We start from the raw sequence: 21083 nt of genomic DNA, 5'->3' as shown, positions 1-21083 counted from the left end.
AGATCGTCCCAAACTTCGATGACCGGTATGCATCTGCAATCCGGCAACTTACGATCTACCTACCGAAACAGTTGGCTCAAGAGCCAGTCCTGGCTGCCGATTACCTCTTCTACGGCCCAGGGTCGCCATAATCAAGAAGATGACCATCAAGAGAGGGCTCTGGGAGAACATGTCGGGGCTCAACGGAATCGTGTACTCACGGCATGCGCGAGGCATTGCTAGTAGACAATTCTTGTAAACTCCATGATATTCTGCCCTGCTAATACAACTCGGAGTCTATCTGAAGAGAAGCCGAGCCTGATATTTCTGCGATTGCGAGGGGTGTTAACTTTCATAATGAGAAGAAGGGAAAGGGAGGGAGAAGAGCCGACAGGAATTCCGAGATTTCATAGTGTTGCAGAAGCACGTGACAGTGGGTCCAGGTTCCCCAGGAAAGGATGGGTATCATCAGGGGCCAACTCATAGGGACGGAGAGTAGTATAAGACATGGTGAGGGTATACATTTGGATACCACCTGTCACGGTAAATAAGACAGCCTTTGGGGCTAGTTTATGGGAGAACCAAGTTCAGAAATATATATCAAACGACTCCGAGTACCTCTACGCGGTAAGAGCAAAATAGCCTCTTGGCAAAGAAAAGCATCTCACGTCCTGTGGGTATTGCACAAGCAAACCATCAGATCCGGTCAACTAGAAGCCACAACTGGCACACCCAAGCCTTTACGAAGGCTCTCTCATCTCCTCCCTCCCCTGCCCCTTTGGCCTCCTCCCCTACTATCTCCCCTGCCTCCTCCTCTGCTCGACCCTCTGCTTCCTCCCCGACTTCCTCCCCTGCCTCCCGCTCTAGGCTTGCCCACCCGGCCATTCATCGGCGGGCCCGACCGCTTGTCCTCTCCCAGGCCCCTCCTCCCCGAAGCGATCCCGCCCCGGCCGGCCCGCGTCCCCCCGCGGCCGCGGGCCATACCCCTGCCCCGAGACACGGGGCCCCCGCGATTGCCGTGGCCAGGCCTAGCCCTGTAGGCGGCAGCACCGGAATCCACCTCCATCTCGTCGCCGTCGTCCTCGTCGTCATCGTCGTCGTCTCGGCTCTTCTTGTTGGACCACTTGAGCTTGCCGCGCAGGCCCTTCTTCGGCGCGTCCTTGCCCTTGAGGGCCGCGACATAGGCGCCGACGCCCGTCTCCTCTCCCCCCTCGGCGTCGATATCCATGGCCCCTCCGTCGTCGCCATTCTGGCCGCCCAGGATCAGCCGGCCGTCGACGTCCGTCTTGGCCTTGGACCGCCCGGCGCGCCTGAGCTTGACCGGCTTGGTCGACGAGATGCTGGCGAGCGCCTTGCGGTCCAGCAGATCGAGCGGCTCGTTGTCATCCTCGACGATGTACGTGTTCCCGCCCTTGCGCCCGGCCGCGGGCCTCTTCGCCCGGCCGATGACTTCGTCGTCCGAGTCCGCCGCCTCCGCCTCCGAGTCGTCGCTGCTGTAGAGGGCCTGGTCGTACTCGCTCTCGAACCGGCCAGCCCGGCGCGAGGGCCCCTCCTCGCCGCCCTCGCCGCTGTCCTCGCCGTCCTCGTCCTTGGCGGCACCCTTCCGCTTCTTTGCCCGCTCCTTTGTCTTGCGGATGTTGTTGATGAGCTTCCTGTCCGGCTCCGGGCAGTTGGTATTTACGGCTTCGAAGCCGAACCGGCGGACCATGCGCTCGAGGATGTGCTTGACTTTTGCTCGGAAGTGCCCCTTGTGCTCGTGGCTCCAAATCATGAGGTTGGGGATAAGGCTGACGAGGCGCGGCTGGACCATCTCGGTCGGCAAGCTGATGACGCAGACCTTGACGAAGCCTAACACGCTCTTCACAATCTCTCGATTGTTCGACGTCAGGAAGAGGTCCATGGTCTGCACCAGATCTGCCAGGGTGGAAGTGCTCAGCGACTCCCGGAACTCGTAGAGGATCCGGGTGATGGCTGTAATGGAGGCGGATATCATATGCGGAGTGCTCCCCGCAAGACCGGCGCTGACCATGGTGACATACTCTTCGATCGTTGCCGCGGCTGCGGGTGCGTCCTTGGGCATATGGGGGGCTTTGCTATTGTCGATCATGGCGCCATCGGCGGCGGCCATCTTTTCACCCATTTGAACGAGGAGGTCGAACGCCATCGACCTCGCTCGCTCGTTCTGCTCCTTGCAGCTTATGACAACCTCGGACAGGATGGACGGGATGAAGTGCAATGAAGTATTTGGGAGGAGAGGTAAGAAAGCAGAGATTGCCGCAAGCCGCTCCCTCCTCGCCGGTGCAGAAACTTTCTCAGCACTGGTTACGAGAAGGGCCTGAAGTTCTTCGTGCCTCTCTTCCAGAGCAGCTTTCCCCGTTGGTGAGTCAGCCAGCCGCGGTATGAGCTTGTATGCCTTCTTTTGTAGCTGGGGGTCATCGTCTTTGAAGATCACCAACGTGGCGATTTCAAAGAGGGTTCCAAAGCTGTCCCGAGGAAGGTAGATGGCCATGGTGATGACGAGGTCCATCAAGGTATGGGTGGTAGATGGCGTCTGCGAAGCCGATTGTTCGGGCTTCTCTCCCTGTTTTTTGGGAGTCTCTTCTTGCAAGGCTGAGGCAAACATCTTGCAGACCCGATCGAACGTTTCCATCAACTCCTTGGGCGGCGTGACGCTCAAGTAGGCGTTGATCGTCTGCAGAATCGGGCCCCGGCTTTGTGGCATCGTGGCCCCATAGACATTGAAGAGCACGGCAAGGAAGTTGCCAGAGAAAGTACCGAGATAGTCGAGGTTCTTTTGCGCATCGGCCTTCGTCACCCTGCTTTGTAGAATTAGGTCCTCCTCTTCGTCGATGGAAGCAATGGCCTGGTTGGACTCGACGAGCGCCTTGAGGGCACGGCAGACATCCAGTCGCAGGTCTACTTGCTGGTACAGAAGATTCGCAAGCATCTCGGCAAAGCCCTGGTCAAAAGCCTCGGTCAAATCAAGGGGCAAGTCGCAGTATCCGGGGAGAATAGACCAGATTTGCTGGACGACCGTCTCGTAGATTTTGACCTCCATCGTCTTGGGCGCCTCTCCGTGATCAAGGACTCGCTGGAACATGATCTCGCTAAGCGGCACAAGCTCGGTTTTGAAGTGGGCGAGACGCGTGTTGGCTGTATAGTCGCGAAGGAGCGGCAGCATCCAAGCTCGACCGGGCTGGCCTTTGACCGGCTTGGCGAGATTCAGAGGCAAGACATTCAGAACCGCCTCCGGCCCCATAGCCCGAACGGCCTTCCCAAGGACAACATCGGCCTCCTTCTTGCCAGCGAAGGCGTCATTCCCTCGCATCTCTCCGATAGTACCCGTCACAACCGAAAGGTATGGGTAGGCTCTCCATCGCAGAGAATCAAACATGGCTCCTATGACGTTGAAAGTCTCCTCCCACGCGGACTGGTATTTAACCGTGAGCAGGCCCTCGAGAACTTTTGCAAGTTTCTCCAGGATCTTCTCGTCATATATAGACGGCTCGAGTATGACTTGCGCTGGTATACAGTTTGCTGCGAAGGAAATCATGCACTCAGACGCCGAGATGCGGATATTCTTCGAATGTGACTCCATGAACTCCGAGACCAGGACGAAGAGGTCCGGTAGCTGTTGGAACGTTTCTTCCGGCTCTATCTGAGCAAAGACATCATATCCCCTAGAGAGGATTGCGATCCACGGGGGGAGCAGCTGTGTGTCATTCGCCGCCGGGCGAAGTTCCGAGATGATTTCCAGGAGCCGTGGGAGCTTTGAGGAGGCAATCTCATCTGCCATGCCCTCGAATATCATATCGAATATGTCGAAGACGGCCATGGTCATGTGCTCGTTCCCGGTCCTTGCGATTCCGAGCAGAAGCTCGCAGAGATCTTCGATCTTCTTGCTAGGCCACCCCCCACTGGCAGAAGCAATGGTCTTGACCAACTGGAGGGCGTGTATGAGGTCGGGGCTGTTGACGGATTCGACACCCTTCTTCTCCTTCTTCATCCGGACTCCTTGTTCCGCCAGGTCCGCCAGGCTCTTCATAGCGGTCTCGGCGCACATACCCGCAGCCGGGTGATCAAGGGACGGGCTTGGCGGCGGCGCCTTGAGGACGCTCTTCAAGGCATCCTGCGCCCTTTTCCGCACCTTCGGCCGATGGTCCAATGCCAAGGTTAGAAGAGCCGCAATGGCCCGGCGAGGACCAATCTGAGCAGTTGACAGCTCCCATGCTGCCGAGTCCTGGGCAATGAGTAAGGATTCTAGACATCCTATCGATGGTCGAACTGTGGGCGCATCTGCCTCGGGGTGTGAGATCACCGGAGCCAGAAGACTTAGGATCTGGGTGAACTTGGCGCGGAGGAGTGGGTGGGGGGCAAAAGGCGTAACAATATCGAGAAGGTAGACGACCGACGTGGGAAGAGCCTTGTTCTGGGCGTCGTCGGAGGTGGCCTGGCTGAGCAGGGCTAGCAGGGCCGCGAAGTAGGCTGTCGGGGTTGCCTCCGTATTCTGGTCCTTTAAAGTCGACTCGACTGCGGCGAGCACAACGGCGGTCTGCAAAATCCCAGAACATGAGCAACAATGAACGGACTAACATGAGGGAGGCCGTGGTATATTCTTCTTACCTGCTGCTGGCTCTGCAGATTTGGTGACCGAATCTTATCAAGCTTTTCAGCAAGTGGGACGGACGGCATCTTTGCGGTTGACCGTGGGATCAAGTCACCAGTCTTGCGATGCTTGGATTGATGCACCTGCAATAAACCAGGCCAGTGGTTTCATTCAACTTTTTTTTTTTTTCTGCCCATGAAAATCCTTATCACCCCGCAGGCAGGCGATAAGGGTCGATGGTTTGCCTAGCACAACCCTAACCCTGGACACTGTCTACCTTCTGTAGATGCGAAGCACAAGAGATGGCGCATGCTGTTGATACTTAAAGGGCATCATTCGCAATACCACTATAGAGGGGCGCATGTATGCTGACAACTCTGGCCAGTCTCTGAATGCCCGAACGCCTGATAACTGGGAACTGCCTCCCGTTCCCGCCACCTCAGCCATGATATATCTATCCATCAACTTAAGAGAACTCGTTGTCGGCCTCCTCAATCTGGTTCTTGACTCGCAAAAGAATGGCTGTCTTCCACTTGTCCAACCTGCTCATCTGGTCATACGCAAAGAGTTTGTCCGTGAACATTTCCTGATCGCCCGCCTCGAGGGCTTGGGACAGGTCCACCAGGAGTTGATGCTCCCGCTGGCTTGCGAAAGTCGGATCCAACTCGCGGTACTTTTCGAGGGCTCGTTGCGTGGCGACCAGGTCCTTGGTGGCCATGTGACACACACCTGCCTTCAGGAAGTAGTCCTTGACCGAGTACTTCATCAAGTTGTTGTTGATGGATTGCTGGGCCACCTTCTCGTACTGCTCGATCGCCTTGTAGTAATCAGCCTCGAGCGCAGCGATGTCTGCCACCTTGAGGAAGAGTTTGTTTGCTAGACTGCATTCATTCCAAGTCAGCCATGGGCCCCCGCTTCCATAGGGAGTCGGTCGTCGGTGCAAAGGAAAGAGGCCACGTACGCAGGAGCATTGTCGGCTTCATACCACCCCGCCGCAGTCTCGTAGTTTTCTATAGCTCGCTTCATGTCATTGATCTGGGTCTCGAAGACCTCGCCCAAGCTCTCCTTATGCGAAGCCGCCCTCCGGAAGTTGCCCTTCTTGCAGTACTGGGTGATGGCGATCTCTACACATCGGATGGCATCTTCGGGGTACTCTTTCTTATAGACCTTGAAGGCATCCACGAGTGTGTTCGCCGCGTCATCGGCCTCGTTCAGCTTGCTGGTCTGGATCTGGGCGGCTTTCTCGAACGCCTGGCCGGCTTCCCTGTCTAGTACCACTTGTCAGTGCATGTCCAGCCATGAAAGCCAGATTCGCCCCAGGAGGGCAACTTGCTTTGCTGGGCCATCTTGAAGGCGTTCGCCGCCTGCATGTAAAGGTCGGCGGCATTTTGGTACTTGTCCTCCCGGCCGCCGAAGAAGCCAAAGCCTCCGGACGCGCTTTGTATAGCCTTGTCTGCCTGTATTCTCGATGCTCAGCAAAGCTACAACAGTCATGGTGGGGTTACGGTTCCTAGCCCAACCTTTTGGAGGAGGGCACGAGGATCTTGAGCCATGATGCCTGCCTGTATAATAGGAGAAACTGGGTAGAGCCGTCAAATTCGATGTAGGTTTGGGGCGTTGAAGGTGGTTTTCAGTGTCGCAGGACCGCGTGCATTGCTTCAGGCAGCTTTGGCGGGGTGTTGGAGATGACGCCGCCGCCGCCGCCGCCGCCGCCGCAACCTTGGCGGCGCACTGACCACCTATCAACATCTGGCTCGGAAAATGAACATTAGACGCTACCTAGGTACCTCCCTACCTCAGCAACGTCTCTCCCCGGAATGAGTTCCCCCGGATTCCATGCCCTCTCGGCCCTCGCCCGAGCCCGGCTGATCCGAAGCCGGGCAGTCCGGACAATACCAAGCGTTCCGGCGGTGCTCCATTACTCCTCCGCCTCCACGGGCTCCTCACCCCAGCCCGATCCGACAACGATCCTCTCGCGCCCGACCTGGTCCGTCCGATCCCTCCTACCGCAGAACGACGAGGATGCTATCAGCCAAGAATCCCACATAACCCCAACCCAGCTGCGCCACCTCCTCCGGCTCTCAGCCCTTCCGCCGCCCGCCTCCGCCTCGGAGGAGGCCCGGATGATCGCGGTCCTGCAGTCGCAGCTGCGCTTCGTGCGCGACGTCCAGGCCGTCGACGCCGCCGAGGGCGTCGCGCCGCTGACGTCAATACGCGACGAGACGCGCGAGGGCCTCGCCGAGGCCACCGTCGGCGTCGAGCAGCTGCGCGGGGCCCTGTCCGAGGAGGTCGCCGTCGGACGCGCCCGGCGGCCCCGGCGGCAGCGGCAACAGAAGAAGAAGGATGCGCACGACGACGACGACCACCGCCACCACCACCACCACACTGCCGGCGGCGTCAAGGATTGGGATCCCCTCCAGACCGCATCGCATAAGGCTGGCCGGTATTTCGTTGTCCGGAGTGCCAAGGCGCAGACGTGATGCCTACAATGGGCGGTATACTGGGCACTTGTCTATACAAGAGAGTTAGACATGCATGCATACACACAGACGGGGAACAACGCCAACCTCCCTCGATGCGCGCGCGTTCGAGAACAGTAGGGGAGGTGGCCACCCTTTTCCTGCCACATACGTTCTACAAGCACGTTCTGTGAGCCTTATGCAGCAGACCTTCCAAGCTGGGCTGGCTCCGGGTGCTTAACGAGGTGAGGTGGATACCTGATCTGATATCTCTAAGTTAGGGTTCCCCCCTCGAATCGGGGTGATGGATCTCAAGGTCCAACAGTCTAGAGCTATCATTAAGATACATGAGTGATTTACACTCTCTCTCTTGCTGTTCTCCGTCCAGTCCGATGACTTAAGTTCACATCCGCGCGTAATCCTTCTACTACTCCATCCTTGGGCGCAGTCGTCCCGAATAATCTACATCCGTGATGAACCACCATAACCACCACCTCTCGCCCGGCGAGCCTTCCTCGACACCTAATTCTTGGCCGGCTTCTTCGTCTGACCGCGGAGGTGGTTATGATCATTCTTTTCCTGAACTTCCTTCTCCAGCTGCGTGGCTTCCGTGTCGAGTTCGACGGCCTCTCGGTTCCTCTCACGCTCGCGGCTCTTCGCCTCCATGAGCATCAGTGTCTCCTCGTCTTTCGCGACTTGATCCAGGTCGACGTCTTCCCAGCCAATGTGCTTGAGGATGCTCCCCACGAGGTACTGGTATCTCAGGTGGCCGCTGACCTTATCAGACACATCCACATTTTCGACACCGTCCGTCCCCTGGATCCGCTGCAACCCCGCAACTCCATACTGGACGCTGCTGGTCCGGTACAAGAACCCGAGAATGTAGTCGCTCTCGGAATAGACGTTGACCAGTCGACCGGCAACGACGCTTCGCAGGGCGCACCAGACATGGGCATCCGAGGGGGCGGGGGTGCCCATCATGACCACGTTCTCGACAAGACCAAACGCCCTCTTCTCGGCCAAAGACATCAGGCACGTGTAAATCATGCGCGCCCCGAGGCTGTATCCAATGAGCGTGATTCCACGCTCGCCCTGAACCTTGTTTATGATGGCATCCGCGAGCACGGCACCGGCCTTATCGGCGCGGACCATCCCCACACTCCAGGGGTTGTCGATGATCTTGCTGATCTTGAGGAGCCCGATGGGCCAGAGGGCATCGAGAAGGCTAGAGAAAACTATCAAGGACATCCAGTGTTAGCACTCTGAAGGGGCTGGCGAGTTGTTGGGGCTGAAACGCTCGCTTACTCGTTCGGGCAATAATCTCCTTCTTCGCCAAAGACCATGCGGCGCTCTTGACCACCGTTTCAAGGGAGTTTCCCATCTTCATCAATGCCTCGAGCTCCCATCTCAGGGCGTACACCTCGCTCTGATGGCCGAGTGATCTCCACGGGTTGACAACATCTTCTTTCTGTACAAGCCAGCCGCCGATGCCGAGCACAACTCTCAGTCTGCGGTCGTCAGGGGCGACATCCTTTCCGTCCCTGTATTCGCTGCGAATGGCTCCATGCAATGGCAAGAAGGCGAAGTCCTGGATGTCCTTGGTATACTGGTCTACCATCTTGGCGGAGGCTTTGGCACCGTATATTCCAAACAAGGTGCCGACAACGAAGCTGCTCTCTGCCATGGCACCCAGTAGGCCTGCAGCTGCCGTGCTACCAAGCCCAATCCCACCAAGGACGGTCCCGATTCCAGCAGCCACGAGAGGTGCTGCAAGGCCCCCGGTGATACCGATTACAGCTGCCCCAGCGACACTTGCCAGGCCCACCTTCCACCTTCTCGCCGTCTTGTTCTCCTCATTCCGCTTCTGGATCTCTTCATCGCCTGAGATTTCCTTGGTAACCTGAGACAGGCTCTTTGCTACTCGGACCTCATCTTCAGCCAGAATATGGAGCGGGATGTGCAGTGACGATGCTATGTTGAGCAGAAGCACGCGCGAATACGCACTGTAGTTCTCCAGCGAGAGCAAGAGAAGAAGCATCGAATGAAGAAGCAAAACTCGCTTCTCCATGGGAAGCGAGGTCAGGCTGGTGGGAGTCGGGGGTTGGAGGTGGATCAGGGCTGCATCTGCCTCCACCTCTGTGGAACGTGTATCTGGGTAATTGTCAGTACATGTGATTTCGGGCAGCTTGGGGGAGTGGTTCGGGGTTGGCGTACTGGATGGCTTAGGCTTGACCTTGGCGGTGCCACGCCGCTTCCCCATGGAGGAGGACTGCTGGCCTCTCTGTGCGGCATTGGGGGCACCCTTGGCTGACACTGAGATGTCGGCAGTCCTTCTCTGGACAGATGCCTGCCATCGGCGGAAGAAATGCAGGATCTCCTTCTTGAGCTCCTGCAAGCCAACAACTTCTGTTTCCTCATCTTCAAGAGGCTCCTTTGCACCGGCTTCTTTCTCGTTGCCCTGGCCTTGTTTGGATGAGCCTGGTTTCTGATTTTCCTTGTCGGCATGCTGCAAGCTGAGGTCCCTCAACTTGGCAGGGAGCTTGTTCCAGAAGTTGGGAGGAGCCTGTTTCTTAGGATCGCCAACGCCACTGGACTCAAAGACCTGAATGATCTGGCGTTGCATTTTCTCTGTGATCTTGGAGATAAGCAACAGAAGCTCAGCCTTCTCACCACTGCTCAGCAGACTGCTGAGATCGGCCTCCCTCCTCGGGGTGTGAGGTCGTTTAGATCCTCCAGGCGGCATGTCAGTCTGGCTGTCCGGTGTTGGCAATGCTGAGTTCTGTGTTCCTGGAGAGGGATCCCCAGGATCCTGGGATGGTTGCTGCTTTTCCGCCATGGCCAATGCAATGCGTGGTTTCACTGACTGGTTCCTGCCGTTTCGGAAATGTAGAGTGATCACCCCTAACAAAATGGTATTGGGCCAGGCAAATACCAGGTACCAAAGTGAGCAGGCAAGTGGCAGTAAGTACGTCTTTCTGGTAGGTAGGATGCACGGGGAGAAATAGCAGGTGGGTCTGTTAAGGACGGCGCTCCTTCCTCAAGTTGATACCAACGCGGCTCCTGAGACTGCAATCAGATGTTTTGTTTGTTTGTTTGTTGTTTGGCAGCATTTGGGCTCGCCTATCGTGCAACCTTTCATGCTGGCTTGACGTCACTCAAGCGATGGAACCTCTACTTACCTACCTAGTCTCCAATGCCCAAGGAGTATTGTGATAGCCATGACAGGATCTACCTAGTTATACATAGGTACTGTACTTACCTACCTGGGCCAGATCAAGCAAGCATCATATTCCTAGTGACTCCAGCTCACATTTGATTTTCAGCTCACATTCATTCACATTTCACACAAAGGTCGAGGAGTAAAGCAGGGTTCACAGGTTTGAGGTTGAGGCCAAGAGAGCAACAGGCACCTATCTACCGCAGTAGAGGTGGATGCTGAGGAAAGGTAATCTGAACTACCTCTAGATGTGAATCATATGTCTATCTCAAGTCGTTAATAGGTACCTACACTTAGCACTTCAAGGTGTGGCTTGCCGAAGATCTGCAGCAAATGCTTACCAGTGATTCGCTTGTCAATCCATGTCCACAATCCAGTCACTTCTCCAGTGCGGCTACTGGTGGGGTGGGGCACCCCCGGCATTTCAGAACGTCATCATGCTTGGCAATTCTGCCCCACCTGACAAAGCAGGGCCTGAAGGGACGGAAGCCAAGGACGAGGTCGAGGCCCGAATGGCCATCACCTCATGGATTACCGCATCGCAACAAGTACCTCTCGAGCCACTCTCAACTTCCAACTCCCTGAATCGTATTTTCCCATCTCAAGATACCGGCACTCGCCAACTCATGAAGCATGGCCTCAATAGCGCCTAGGCAATTGACCGCGAGCCCAAGCCAAACCCAGACCCAAACCCAGACCCAAGCCCAGACCCGGGCTCAAATCCAGCCACAAGCCATCCTCAGGCTACGCGGCGCCCACAACCCGAATCGCAGGTCCGTCCAATGGCGAGAAGACGTGGTCGACAATGAAGGGCTAGGAAGGAAGAAGTCGAAAGGTGCGCGTTCCCCGGCCGCGTCGCGGCCGCTGAGTTAGAAAACCTTGCCCCTTGCTGACAGATCACCCGATTGCGCCCCCTCGTTCCAGTGTGCTGCATCTACCGCCGGCCCAAAGCGGTCGACGAATCCAGCGACGAGTCGTCCTCCGACTCGAGCTCCTCGTCGGGTTCCGACTCCGACTCCCCCGCAGCACGGAAGGCGCCCGTGGGCGACGGCGGCGGCATTGGCAATGGGCGGGCGAATGGCCCCCCCCACAACTGCCATGACCACGACCACGACCATGACCATGACCACGGAGACGGACGATCGAGGCGCGGGGACGCGAAGAGGCGGAGGAGGAGGCGGAAGCCGAGTCCGAATGCCTACGAGAAGATGCCGAAGCCGAAACCGAAGGCGAAGGAGCCCGGGAACACGGACCGAGCGGGTCGCGGGTTTGGGCGTCCGCCGGCCCCGGAGCTTGCCCCCTAATTGACGGGGTCGGATCCAGATGATGAACTAGAAGGAGCGCCCTTGCAATCATTGCAATGAAATTACAGATACGGATATGTAAGGTATCAGTCAGGGAGTGCAGTTTAATGTACTTCGGCGCCCCAGGTTGTCTATACTACCTTGTGTGGAAAATAATGGCTGAAGGTATTGTACCTAATTTGATCGTGTTTAGAAACAGGAGGCTTGATCACACAACGCATTGCACTTCCAGGCCTATGAGAATTGTACGAATTTACAATACCCAGGTGTTGTTATTTGCTGGGTCCCCTTTTCCGGGTATCGTTTCGTCATCCTACAAAGAGCGACAGCAATTAGACAACCCCCCTTCCTCACCCCTTATTAGGTGCTATGGAACAAAACCGAACTCGAGTCCACACAATGCCGCCCATGCGGTATCAGGGAACACCTCCAGATCCAATGCAACTCTGTAGTGGGAGAATGCCTTCCAACCTGCCCGACCACACTGTCCATATATGATTTTGTCCAAGAATCCAATTCGCTCTAGAAAAACAGAAAACGCTGTGATTCGGATGCCACCGCCCCCTATGCACCATGCACCCTATTACAACAATATCGTACAGGTCCCTCATGGCCGATTTACAATGGCAATCGTGTGAGCTTGAAGGTTGGCGCACATGACACGCACATGAAGATGCGTCACGCTGTCGACTAAAAAGGAGTTGGGGCCGGAGGCCCAAGCATGCTCGGGACTTGCTTCCGAATCAACCCGCGGACTCTTCCTTGCTCGGGTCTCGGGACGCCCTGGATTGCCCGAGGCTCCTTCATCAGTGCTGGGTCAAGCTTCGCGGGAACTCTGGTGATTATGGCCTTGTAATCGCCAGAGAACTTGGCACTGGGTACTGGAACCGAAGCGGTCCTCCAGATATGCTCCGTGGTATCGCTCAGATATCCGGGTATCTTTGCTCGCTTGGCTGGCCCGGAGAAGCCAGTCGACGCTCCGTGAGACGCCCTGATGGTCGACAAGCGAGAGAACCCGGACGATAGGGCAGGCCTCTTACGCCCTTTCTTGGCGAGGATTATCTCGTCGAACAGGCGTATTGTTGGGTGAGACGCGGCGTGTCTCTCACGCTCGTGGATGAACTCGTTGAAAACTAGAGAGGCGCGTAAGCATGACTACCACTCCGCATTGCCAGGTCGTGCTGGGTTCACTTACGCTGCGTGTCCCTCATCATTGTGGCATACTCTTGCTGATCATAGGGCGAACCCCTGATGAATCCATCCATGTCGAAGGCGTGGACTTGGCCGTTGGCCTTTTGCTCCTTTGTAGGGCGCCCTAGGTGCTTCCTGTACGTATAGAGAAGGCTCGCTTGGCATCGTACGAAGGCCGCCCGGACGCGATCGGCGTGGAATGCGGCTGGGCAGACAAGCGAGACGACGCCCAAGCAGCGGTTATGAGCCAGGCAGCTGCATCCCCTGCATTTGTAAAGGCCATCCCCTTCGGACTTGTCTTCGCAGACGGTGCACACAGACGACGCCTCGAGGTGGTCCCAGTCGAAGCAGTGTCCCTCGACCCACACCGTCGTCTCGGTGTTCTGCACGGCCTGCACCGTCATGTTCGGCATGACAGTCGATGCCGCGATCGTCGACTGCGCATAGCTCGATGGAGCGTACCCGCCATACGAGGACTGCGAGTCGATGGAGATGGCCGAGATGGAGAGACTGGTGCCGTGGCCATTCAAGAATGGCAGGCTGGGTCGGTGCAGGGGCGGGTGCTTGTCAATGCCAAAGGATGAGCTCCTCCTAGGCCTCTCGTCAAAATGGCCGGACCGCTTCTCGCGCAGAGTGAGGGCAAAACCAGAATCGCTCCGAGAGATCGGAGTCGTGGGCATGGGAGGGAAGTTCATGGAGACGGGCGACAGCGAAGAGGGCGGGCTACCCCTCCCAGATTTACCCGTGGGCGGTCGATCCGGCTTAGAATATTCCACCTTGGAGCTGGAGAACGCGTTGAAAACGGGGACCCGGATGGATTCAGGCGCTATCGGTTCTCCGAACGTCGTCGAGCTTTGCGAGACCCATTTCCCAAGCGAGCTAGGGGCCGTGACAGGGTTGAAAAGCGAGTCGTTCTCGGCAGAGAAGGAGTCGTAAGGGAATGCCTCCATCGCGTAGGGCGGCGCCCCAGTAGCAACGCCGTAGCGTAGGCTGTGCGGAGCGGCGACTTGGAGCAGGGAAACTAGCTTGCGCCGATGTTGTTTCGGCATCGGAACAGGCTGTGATGTTGCATCGACCGTGTCCTTGTCCAGATCCACGAGTACATAGTCATCCTCGGGAAGCTCGATATTCTCGTAGCGTCTCTCAATGCCGATGATATAAGGGCAGGGGGCCTCTAGCGCCGAGAGGAGCCTGGCCGGGAGGATTGGTATAAAAATGCTGGCCCATTTCAGGGGGTACAGTAGGCTTGCGAGCGCATGGCATGCAAGATGGAGCATCGCTGTATGCGAGGAGAGAAATATGATGCGAGATTCCGACATGGCGTACTCGTAAAGAGCCACGATATTGTCAAGGGAAAGGCATCTGAAGAGGGCGTAGATGTCGATGTTTCGGGAACCGGGAAGCTCGTTCTCGGCCTCCTTGCGCGCATAGAGGCGAAGCTCACGGACTCCGAGCTCGACCTGTGTCGTGGAGCTCAACGGACTGAAAGCTTCGGTGCAAAGATTGACGACATATCGTTCCAGGGGTTGCCATCGCCCAACCTTTGGCGAGCTCGCCGGTACCCGTAAAATGGCGCCGTCGGCCATGGGCACAATGACTGCCCTAAGCCACTCCTTCCAGAAAGACATCCTCGTTGCGTCCTTCCCGAGGATCCCGTAGGCTCGGGGTGTCCAGAGGCCGGTCTCACCAGCCGTGAGACCGTCTATTTTGGACGCGGCTCCATGTCTCAGGGGCCTCAACATTTCCGCCATTAGGCTGATCTTCTCCTCCACGGCGCTGATCTGTTCGTCCAGGTTTTCGCGGGCGGACGAACCCGACGGCACGGTTGGTAACTTGGCTAGCAACTGAGACAGATGTGCGCGTTCTGCCGCGAGTCGGACACCCAGACTTGCAGCCAGCTCTCTCTCCTCATTCGACATGTGATTCTGTCTCCAATCCTCGCATTTCTTCTCTATTTCTTGGGCGATATCTGCATCCAAGGCCGTCCATACGATAACGGCGATGCCGTATAATTTGGAGTTATCGTCCGAGGTCATGGTGAAGCCATGCCAGGTTGAGCGTGGCCGATCGTCCGAAGACACGATTTGGATATCGTTCGGGAAGGCAAACATGGGCACGTAGTCCGGGAACTTGCCCCGTTTTGAGAGGTCGTCGGCGTTGTCCCTCGAGGGGTATCTGTCTAGGAGCACGGGTTCGAACCTTCTCTTGAGGGGGTGCATGTCGGGGTCGGTATTGAGCGGCTCCGGCGGGGGGATGACAGAGTTATAGTGACTCAGGCGTCGCGCAGTCCGGATGGATGCTGGAGGATCACTGTGAGCACGTGGCAAGGAGGAATTGAGGGACCTGGATGCGAGGCACTTACCCGGCTTAGGAGCAGTTGGCTGCCTCCTCACGCTATTCATGTCCCTAAAACTCATTTTGCGACGGATGCTGCCACGGATGCTCCCACGGATGCTCTTCATCAACGGGCTTTTCCTCCCGCTGAGATCGCCATCGTCGGCCTTGACCCTCTCCGCTCTTGGGTTGACCATGGGTGGTCTTGACTGGACCTTTGCGCCGGCACTGAATGTGAGATCGTCCAGGAAGTTCTCACGCTCGACCGCGAACTTGACCAACGCCTTATCGAAGTCAAAGTCCTGCAAGAAGGCGTCGGGCGAGGCCCCGTTGGAGTTGGGGTTGGAGGCAGCATTGGGAGGGGGGTTTGGCCTGATGGTGGCACTGCTGCGGTTACTCCTTGTATTGCCGTCGAACTCGTCCTGGAAACCGTCGCCAGATAGTTTGGACAGACGATTGGCAGAGTTCTGGCGAGAATGGCGGGCCGAGGCCCTCGTGGACGAAGCTATGGGTCCGTCGGCCGCCTCAGCTTCGCCATCTTCGGCAATGGTATCGTCGAACTGGGCCGCGGTCGCCTGTGTCCCATCGTCGTACGAGATATTCTCTATGCCAGCAATCCAGAAGTATTCTGCCAAGGGTGTCGCTGAACTATCCATGACATATCAAGCAGGGGGAGGTAAAAGGGTCTTCGAGTGGGGTTTTCCCTGACTGAGAGGCGCCTTGAACTTCTGAAGCTAGGCGTTTTCTTCTTGTGGGAATTTTGTTGAATTCTACTTTTCCTGGGGAGGCAAGGGTTAGCTATAGCTGTCGGGAAGACCTGTTTGTCCAGTGTCGTTTCTTGCTTGCTTGGTTGACTGTTGTGTTGGGTTGCTCGCTTGCTCGCTTGGAGCAAAGACCTAACTTTATGGCGGGGGACAGAAAAGGGGACAAAAGGTGTGGAGGAATATGGAAGGTACATACATACATACGTAGGCAAATAGGTAGCGTTATCACCCGCCCACCGAGCTTGGGGTCTCGATAGTCGATGCCCGCGTTCGAGTCGGAAGCGGATTTGCAGATCACTTAAGAGGGAGATCTCCCAGCTTGTCAGGTTCTCACGGTCCAGTCGTTCAGGGGTACGAGGAGTGAGAAAGTCATTAATGAACGGTTGAAGTTTGCCAAAAATGCAAAATACCTGCCACAGCCAGTGGATGCAGTGTCCTGCATTTAGGCCCAAGCTAGGTACCTAGACTGAGACGGATATTAAAACTGGTGGTTATGGGCAATTGGAAACCGGGCATGCAGGGTGCGAGGACAAGTGCACAAAGTAATACATGTATCTACCTAATGTGAGCACCTATCTAGGATACCTCCCGCCGATAGGTCGATACCTACCTACCTAAGCTAGGTACCTAGTATGCACCGTATCTGAATCGCAATTGCAGGGCCTCGATCGATTTACGGCAGGCGGCAGACGGTAGAGAGATGGAAGGTAACGTACTGCGCACAGATGGGTCGATAGAGTGCAGCTAAATATGGACGCTACACAAGGATAAGACAGGTACAAACCGCTTCGCACCTTCAAGCTTCTATGGGATTTTCAGCGATCGATTATCCCCAGCTTCCCCAACGACACGGCCTGTAATTAAGGCATTGATTGTTCCATTATCGACCGCCATGGTGGTATCCAATCGACAACACACACTGGAAGCTGAACGCGGGAAGTTGGGGAGATGCCCGTCGTCCCGCTCCCCCCTCCCTGCACGGGTACCTAACAAGGGGCACACGCCACATCTAGCAACGAACTTCTATGTATAGACTGCATCGTCTACCATAGTAGATTTTGGCATTTCGCCATGGAAGGCAGCTAAACCCAAAACAGAAGGGCCCTGATGTCGTTGCCCATCCCTTACATTAATTAGGTACCTACATGTGTTGTAAAAGCATACCGGCATGCAGAATTACAAGCCGTCTTCCGTCTTCATTTACTACCTACCTAACTGCCTACCTACCTAAGGTGGGCTCGAGGCTCGTGGGAGGTGATGGGCTGCGGACGCGGACTTGTGAGGAATGAGCATAGGGACCCGCCGAGTCGACGGCCTTGCCGATCATCTCCGTTTCCGTCTATTGAAATACGCAAGTAAACTCCTAAACGATGGGTCCTCTTATCCGTACACAACCTCGTACTCACGCACACACACACACACTCTCTAGCTTCACCGCTTCCTTCTGTGCACCACCTCCTGCATGATACCCAAGTGAGCGTGGCCTACATGATCGAGCTGCCATTAGCGGTCCCACCATGCAGCACGGTTAGTTGCAGCGTGAAGAAGAAAAAGCCTCCATCTCCAAAATACAGTACCTTCGTCGGCCACTAGCCCGCCAGCCAGCATATATCTCTGTTTCAGATATCCAACGAGGGCGGAATCTGACATTGTGGCACAACTTTGTTCCCCTGTGGAAATGGGGATACAGGGTTTACATATGAAGGCGCAAGCGAATATACCCACACTCCTGCATACAATATGAGAAAGCAATTCTTCAGCGTTTGTCTACCGTTCCCGGGAACTTTGGTTGGGGTTGGTTGGGGTAATGGAACTTCAGAGGGAGAATTCCTGAGCAGCGGGGTGAATTCACGCGCGAGAACGTGGCACCATCGTGGGCAAGTTACAGTTTAGTAAGGGTCGATCCTCAGGGGTTGTTAGCAGGCATAACCTAGGAAGAAATCTTCCGAAACCAGGTTTCCGCTCATCTTCAGCGGCGGCTTGTCTGTTGTTTGGCTCGGTTCCTGCGTCCATGCTGCTGCAACGTGAATGTACCCAAGAGTCAGGTACCATGGGAAAAAAACAGAAGGGGCGATCTAATAAGTGGGGATATCAAACACATGTGGCAGTTTGCTTCGTGACCCCTTTAACTTCCACGTTAGGTATTGCTCAATGTTCAGAGAAATGGATGTGGGACTGCAATGTGCCTGAAACTTTTCCATGTTGAAAATCATCATTAAAATGGGCGCGCACTTTAACTCACCCACGTGCCTGTGACGAGGGCCCTTGGCGCGTCTTACGCGACCAACGGACGCGAACGGGACGCGTCACCTCTTTTCTATTACCTAAATTAAAACTTCGCTGGGACACGAAAGCGACGCCAAAAAATCTTGAGTCACCACATGAGAATTCTGCGTCCCATCTTGAAAGGCGCATCTACGTAGTAAGGCACGTTTGAAGAAGGCAAGCTTCCTTGTGGTTCTGAGATCCGAGACAACCTGGTTCTGATTCATGTTCCTGGCGTACCGGCCAAAGAACCAAGGAAGCAATTGGTAGATCTTGAATGACCCCACCACTGAGCATCATGTCCATAGCCAAAAGTCGCTGCCGATCCTAAAGGGGCAGGGCCGCAACCCTCGGCTCAACTGCCTTGGACCTGCCTGGCGGTCCCCAGCCCAGCTTCCCGGTCGACAGGAAGCCCCGGTTGCCCATCTCGCCGCGCCAGCCGATGCCCAAGGAGCCAAAGGTGACGCGCCCCCCCTCCTGCGACCTAGCAGCAACCCCCACCCCGCCGTCGACAAGCTCGTCGACGACGAAGCACACCTGCTCCACCTCACCCGGCTGCAGGCCGGGCCTCTGGCTCCCGCTCGCCTCCCAGTTGCAGTCGGAGTAGGCCAGCCCGGGCTCGAGGTCGAGGGCGACGCGCTCGAGCTGGATGGCGTCCTCGCTGCAGTTCTCCAGCTGGGCCTCGAGGACCCACCTCCGCCCGCCGTCCCTGCCCGGCGGCAGGGCCCCCGGCTTGGTGCGCACGATCAGCGAGGCCTTGCAGATGAACTGGTACAGCTTGCGGAACGTCCGCGTCCGCCCGCTCGTCTCCGTCGCCTCGTAGTAGCTCACCGTCACCGCCAGCACGTGGTTGCCCTCCTCCTTGAGGTCAAAGTCCACGACCCTCTGCAGCGTCTGCCCGGCCTCGAGGTCGACGCCGTCGGAGGGGCCTGGGTCCGGGCCCAGGTCCAGCTTCGTGGCCGTCGCCGAGACGGGCGTCTTCATCTCCGCGTCGATGCGCACGTCGCGGATGGTTTTCTTCGTAGCGGCGGCGACATTCGTGCCCCTCCCGCCCCCGCCCCCGCCGCCGGGGTAAGCGGGTGAGGGGGCCGGGATGTCGGGGATGTCGTGGTTGGCGCAGAGGGTGCAGCTGAACTTCTCGCCGACGTATGCTGAGCCGAAGGAAGGGGGGAGATTGAGGATGGGGCTCAGGATGAACGGCTCGGGATTTGTGTCTCCATTTCTGGAGTCGTAGGCGAGAGAGGCCGGAACCGGCGGAGTTCTCGATGACGGAGACGCCAGGGGTGGCTGGATCGGATACTGGGCTACGAGAGAGGGTCGCGACAAGCTGGAATAGAAAACTGCCTCAGTGTCTTCAGGTCTTCCGACGGGTCCTGGCTAACTTACCGAAGGACTTTGAGTGAGACGGAGTGTGGTTCCTTGACATCGTGGGACGGGTAGCGCTGGTGGCTCATTGCAATGGATACATATCAACAATGTTGCCAACAATCGCGCATTGTTTCTAGATGAGTCTGAAGATGAAGCAAGGCTGGCTGTTGGTTACCTACATAGTAGGTAAGGTAGCTGCTTATCGATAAGGTGGCTTCGATAGATACATACTCTGCCCCGCGGGGTCGCATACATTAATCGTAATAAGCAACACATCAGAGTGTCTTGACTCTTGAGGACATCGGTTTGCTGAAAATACAAGAGCAAAGAGTAGCACAAGAGGAATCTTAATCTTACGGGTATTACGGTAATGTCTTGGAGCCCACGCAGATACTTGCGACGCTGAACATATTCCATGTTCGTGACACGATGAGCGAGACAGAAATGAAAGTCGACCCAGCCAGAGCCAAAGCTCTGATCTCACAACTGCAGGCAGTCAAGGAGCGGATAGCCGTCGTAGCGAAAGGCCGATCCGTAAGTCACGCCTCTCGTAGTGGATTGGACAGCGGGGAAATGCCTCTCTTTAATGTACACACATGTTCAGGAGCTGGGCTAACTGGTACATCATCACCGTGAAGGTGCGACTAGTTGCTGTCTCAAAGTTGAAGCCAGCAAACGATATCCTTGCTCTGCACGAAGGGGAGGCTGGCCATGTCCATTTCGGAGAGAACTATGCCCAGGAGTTAATGCAGAAGGCCGGGCTACTTCCCAAGACGGTCCAATGGCATTTCATCGGCGGTCTTCAGTCAGGTACGTCGCTATCGATCTTCGTGTTCTTACCCTTACAGATCTCCCCGCTAACAGACACCCTCACCAGGACATTGCAAGAACCTCGCCCGCGTCCCCAACCTCTGGTGCGTATCCAGCATCGACACGCTCAAGAAAGCGCAGCTGCTGGACCGCTACCGCGGCGAGCTCATCGCCTCGGCACCGTCCACGTCCACGTCCGGGGCCCCGCCGGCGCCCCTCAACGTCCACGTGCAGGTGAACACGTCAGGCGAGGCGTCCAAGTCCGGCTGCGCCCCGGGTCCCGACGCCGTGTCCCTGTGCCGCTCCATCGAGGAGGGCTGCCCCAACCTGCGGCTGCTGGGGCTGATGACCATCGGCGCGATAGCGCGGAGCGCGGCGACGACGGCCGAGAACGAGAACGAGGACTTTGAGCTGCTGAGGGAGCAGCGGGACCTGGTGGCGCGGGAGCTGGGCGTCGGGAGGGAGCTGGAGCTCAGCATGGGTATGAGCGGGGATTTCGAGGGAGCCATCGCCATGGGCAGCCATGAGGTGAGGATAGGGAGTACGATATTCGGTCATCGGCCGGCCAAGGCGGATGCGAAGCTCGTAGTGTAAAGGGTCGTCATCCATCGCCATGTATATTTGTAATATGCAATAGAACGAGACTTAAACAAGCAAAGTCTTGATCACGGAAGTTGCTCATTACTTAGACCTATCGATGCGTATATGTATAGTAGACCAACGAAGAGCGAGGTAGCCCTTCAACGATCTATCAAACACTCACACATTTACCATAACTTACAAGAC

General features: G+C 56.5%; 8 protein-coding genes across 8 annotated transcripts; 3 read left to right on the top strand and 5 right to left on the bottom strand.

Annotated features, from left to right (window-relative positions):
- Window positions 1-474: 474 nt before the first annotated feature.
- Window positions 475-4861, bottom strand: QBC33DRAFT_145889 (NUC173 domain-containing protein). Its single transcript, XM_060422137.1, has 2 exons — window positions 4603-4861; window positions 475-4531 (listed from the first exon to the last, which is right to left on the bottom strand). Exons 1-2 carry the CDS (start codon window positions 4669-4671, stop codon window positions 734-736), a joined length of 3867 nt encoding a protein of 1288 aa, XP_060281782.1. The 5' UTR covers window positions 4672-4861; the 3' UTR covers window positions 475-733.
- On the bottom strand, window positions 4862-6277 carry QBC33DRAFT_145864 (soluble NSF attachment protein). Its single transcript, XM_060422136.1, has 4 exons — window positions 6106-6277; window positions 5919-6042; window positions 5547-5853; window positions 4862-5466 (listed from the first exon to the last, which is right to left on the bottom strand). Exons 1-4 carry the CDS (start codon window positions 6136-6138, stop codon window positions 5052-5054), a joined length of 879 nt encoding a protein of 292 aa, XP_060281781.1. The 5' UTR covers window positions 6139-6277; the 3' UTR covers window positions 4862-5051.
- A 16-nt stretch (window positions 6278-6293) lies between these two features.
- Window positions 6294-7315, top strand: QBC33DRAFT_145699 (uncharacterized protein). Its single transcript, XM_060422134.1, has one exon. It carries the CDS (start codon window positions 6403-6405, stop codon window positions 7063-7065), a length of 663 nt encoding a protein of 220 aa, XP_060281780.1. The 5' UTR covers window positions 6294-6402; the 3' UTR covers window positions 7066-7315.
- QBC33DRAFT_145722 (uncharacterized protein) lies at window positions 7316-9993 on the bottom strand. Its single transcript, XM_060422135.1, has 3 exons — window positions 9259-9993; window positions 8350-9195; window positions 7316-8279 (listed from the first exon to the last, which is right to left on the bottom strand). The coding sequence occupies exons 1-3, from the start codon at window positions 9878-9880 to the stop codon at window positions 7567-7569; spliced, it is 2181 nt and encodes a 726-aa protein (XP_060281779.1). The 5' UTR covers window positions 9881-9993; the 3' UTR covers window positions 7316-7566.
- A 901-nt stretch (window positions 9994-10894) lies between these two features.
- On the top strand, window positions 10895-11565 carry QBC33DRAFT_560931 (phosphatase inhibitor-domain-containing protein; the record flags this gene model as incomplete). The annotated part of the gene is made up of 2 exons (XM_060430095.1): window positions 10895-11096; window positions 11186-11565. 2 exons carry the CDS (start codon window positions 10895-10897, stop codon window positions 11563-11565), a joined length of 582 nt encoding a protein of 193 aa, XP_060281778.1.
- A 690-nt stretch (window positions 11566-12255) lies between these two features.
- On the bottom strand, window positions 12256-17504 carry QBC33DRAFT_516879 (DENN domain-containing protein 5B; the record flags this gene model as incomplete). The annotated part of the gene is made up of 10 exons (XM_060426164.1): window positions 12256-12698; window positions 12761-15055; window positions 15119-15738; window positions 16059-16264; window positions 16649-16658; window positions 16773-16840; window positions 16983-16995; window positions 17078-17193; window positions 17275-17312; window positions 17432-17504. 10 exons carry the CDS (start codon window positions 17502-17504, stop codon window positions 12256-12258), a joined length of 3882 nt encoding a protein of 1293 aa, XP_060281777.1.
- A 548-nt stretch (window positions 17505-18052) lies between these two features.
- QBC33DRAFT_544704 (uncharacterized protein) lies at window positions 18053-19126 on the bottom strand. Its single transcript, XM_060428480.1, has one exon. It carries the CDS (start codon window positions 19101-19103, stop codon window positions 18447-18449), a length of 657 nt encoding a protein of 218 aa, XP_060281776.1. The 5' UTR covers window positions 19104-19126; the 3' UTR covers window positions 18053-18446.
- A 660-nt stretch (window positions 19127-19786) lies between these two features.
- Window positions 19787-21069, top strand: QBC33DRAFT_476036 (uncharacterized protein). Its single transcript, XM_060425249.1, has 3 exons — window positions 19787-20021; window positions 20126-20297; window positions 20365-21069. The coding sequence occupies exons 1-3, from the start codon at window positions 19917-19919 to the stop codon at window positions 20889-20891; spliced, it is 804 nt and encodes a 267-aa protein (XP_060281775.1). The 5' UTR covers window positions 19787-19916; the 3' UTR covers window positions 20892-21069.
- The last annotated feature ends 14 nt before the right edge of the window (window positions 21070-21083 follow it).

This window comes from Phialemonium atrogriseum (genome assembly GCF_030411735.1).
Source record: "Phialemonium atrogriseum strain 8032-3 unplaced genomic scaffold QBC33scaffold_19, whole genome shotgun sequence".
NCBI lineage: Eukaryota > Fungi > Ascomycota > Sordariomycetes > Cephalothecales > Cephalothecaceae > Phialemonium > Phialemonium atrogriseum.
The sequence above is the reverse complement of the archived record's forward strand: the minus strand, read 5'-3'. Positions and strand labels throughout refer to the sequence as shown.

What these genes read in the sequence shown, in the direction of transcription:
- QBC33DRAFT_145889 (XM_060422137.1), bottom strand. Translation starts at nt 4,671, where the DNA reads ATGCCGTCCGTCCCACTTGCTGAAAAGCTTGATAAGATTCGGTCACCA. An exon ending in ATCTGCAGAGCCAGCAGCAG is followed by an intron (nt 4,532 to 4,602) that starts GTAAGAAGAATA and finishes GGGATTTTGCAG; the next exon opens with ACCGCCGTTGTGCTCGCCGC.
- QBC33DRAFT_145864 (XM_060422136.1), bottom strand. Translation starts at nt 6,138, where the DNA reads ATGGCTCAAGATCCTCGTGCCCTCCTCCAAAAG. An exon ending in CTCGTGCCCTCCTCCAAAAG is followed by an intron (nt 6,043 to 6,105) that starts GTTGGGCTAGGA and finishes TCGAGAATACAG; the next exon opens with GCAGACAAGGCTATACAAAG. An exon ending in CTTCAAGATGGCCCAGCAAA is followed by an intron (nt 5,854 to 5,918) that starts GCAAGTTGCCCT and finishes AAGTGGTACTAG; the next exon opens with ACAGGGAAGCCGGCCAGGCG.
- QBC33DRAFT_145699 (XM_060422134.1), top strand. Translation starts at nt 6,403, where the DNA reads ATGAGTTCCCCCGGATTCCATGCCCTCTCGGCCCTCGCCCGAGCCCGG.
- QBC33DRAFT_145722 (XM_060422135.1), bottom strand. Translation starts at nt 9,880, where the DNA reads ATGGCGGAAAAGCAGCAACCATCCCAGGATCCTGGGGATCCCTCTCCA. An exon ending in GGTCAAGCCTAAGCCATCCA is followed by an intron (nt 9,196 to 9,258) that starts GTACGCCAACCC and finishes ACAATTACCCAG; the next exon opens with ATACACGTTCCACAGAGGTG. An exon ending in GGAGATTATTGCCCGAACGA is followed by an intron (nt 8,280 to 8,349) that starts GTAAGCGAGCGT and finishes TGTCCTTGATAG; the next exon opens with TTTTCTCTAGCCTTCTCGAT.
- QBC33DRAFT_544704 (XM_060428480.1), bottom strand. Translation starts at nt 19,103, where the DNA reads ATGAAGACGCCCGTCTCGGCGACGGCCACGAAGCTGGACCTGGGCCCG.
- QBC33DRAFT_476036 (XM_060425249.1), top strand. Translation starts at nt 19,917, where the DNA reads ATGAGCGAGACAGAAATGAAAGTCGACCCAGCCAGAGCCAAAGCTCTG. An exon ending in TCGTAGCGAAAGGCCGATCC is followed by an intron (nt 20,022 to 20,125) that starts GTAAGTCACGCC and finishes ATCACCGTGAAG; the next exon opens with GTGCGACTAGTTGCTGTCTC. An exon ending in CATCGGCGGTCTTCAGTCAG is followed by an intron (nt 20,298 to 20,364) that starts GTACGTCGCTAT and finishes CACCCTCACCAG; the next exon opens with GACATTGCAAGAACCTCGCC.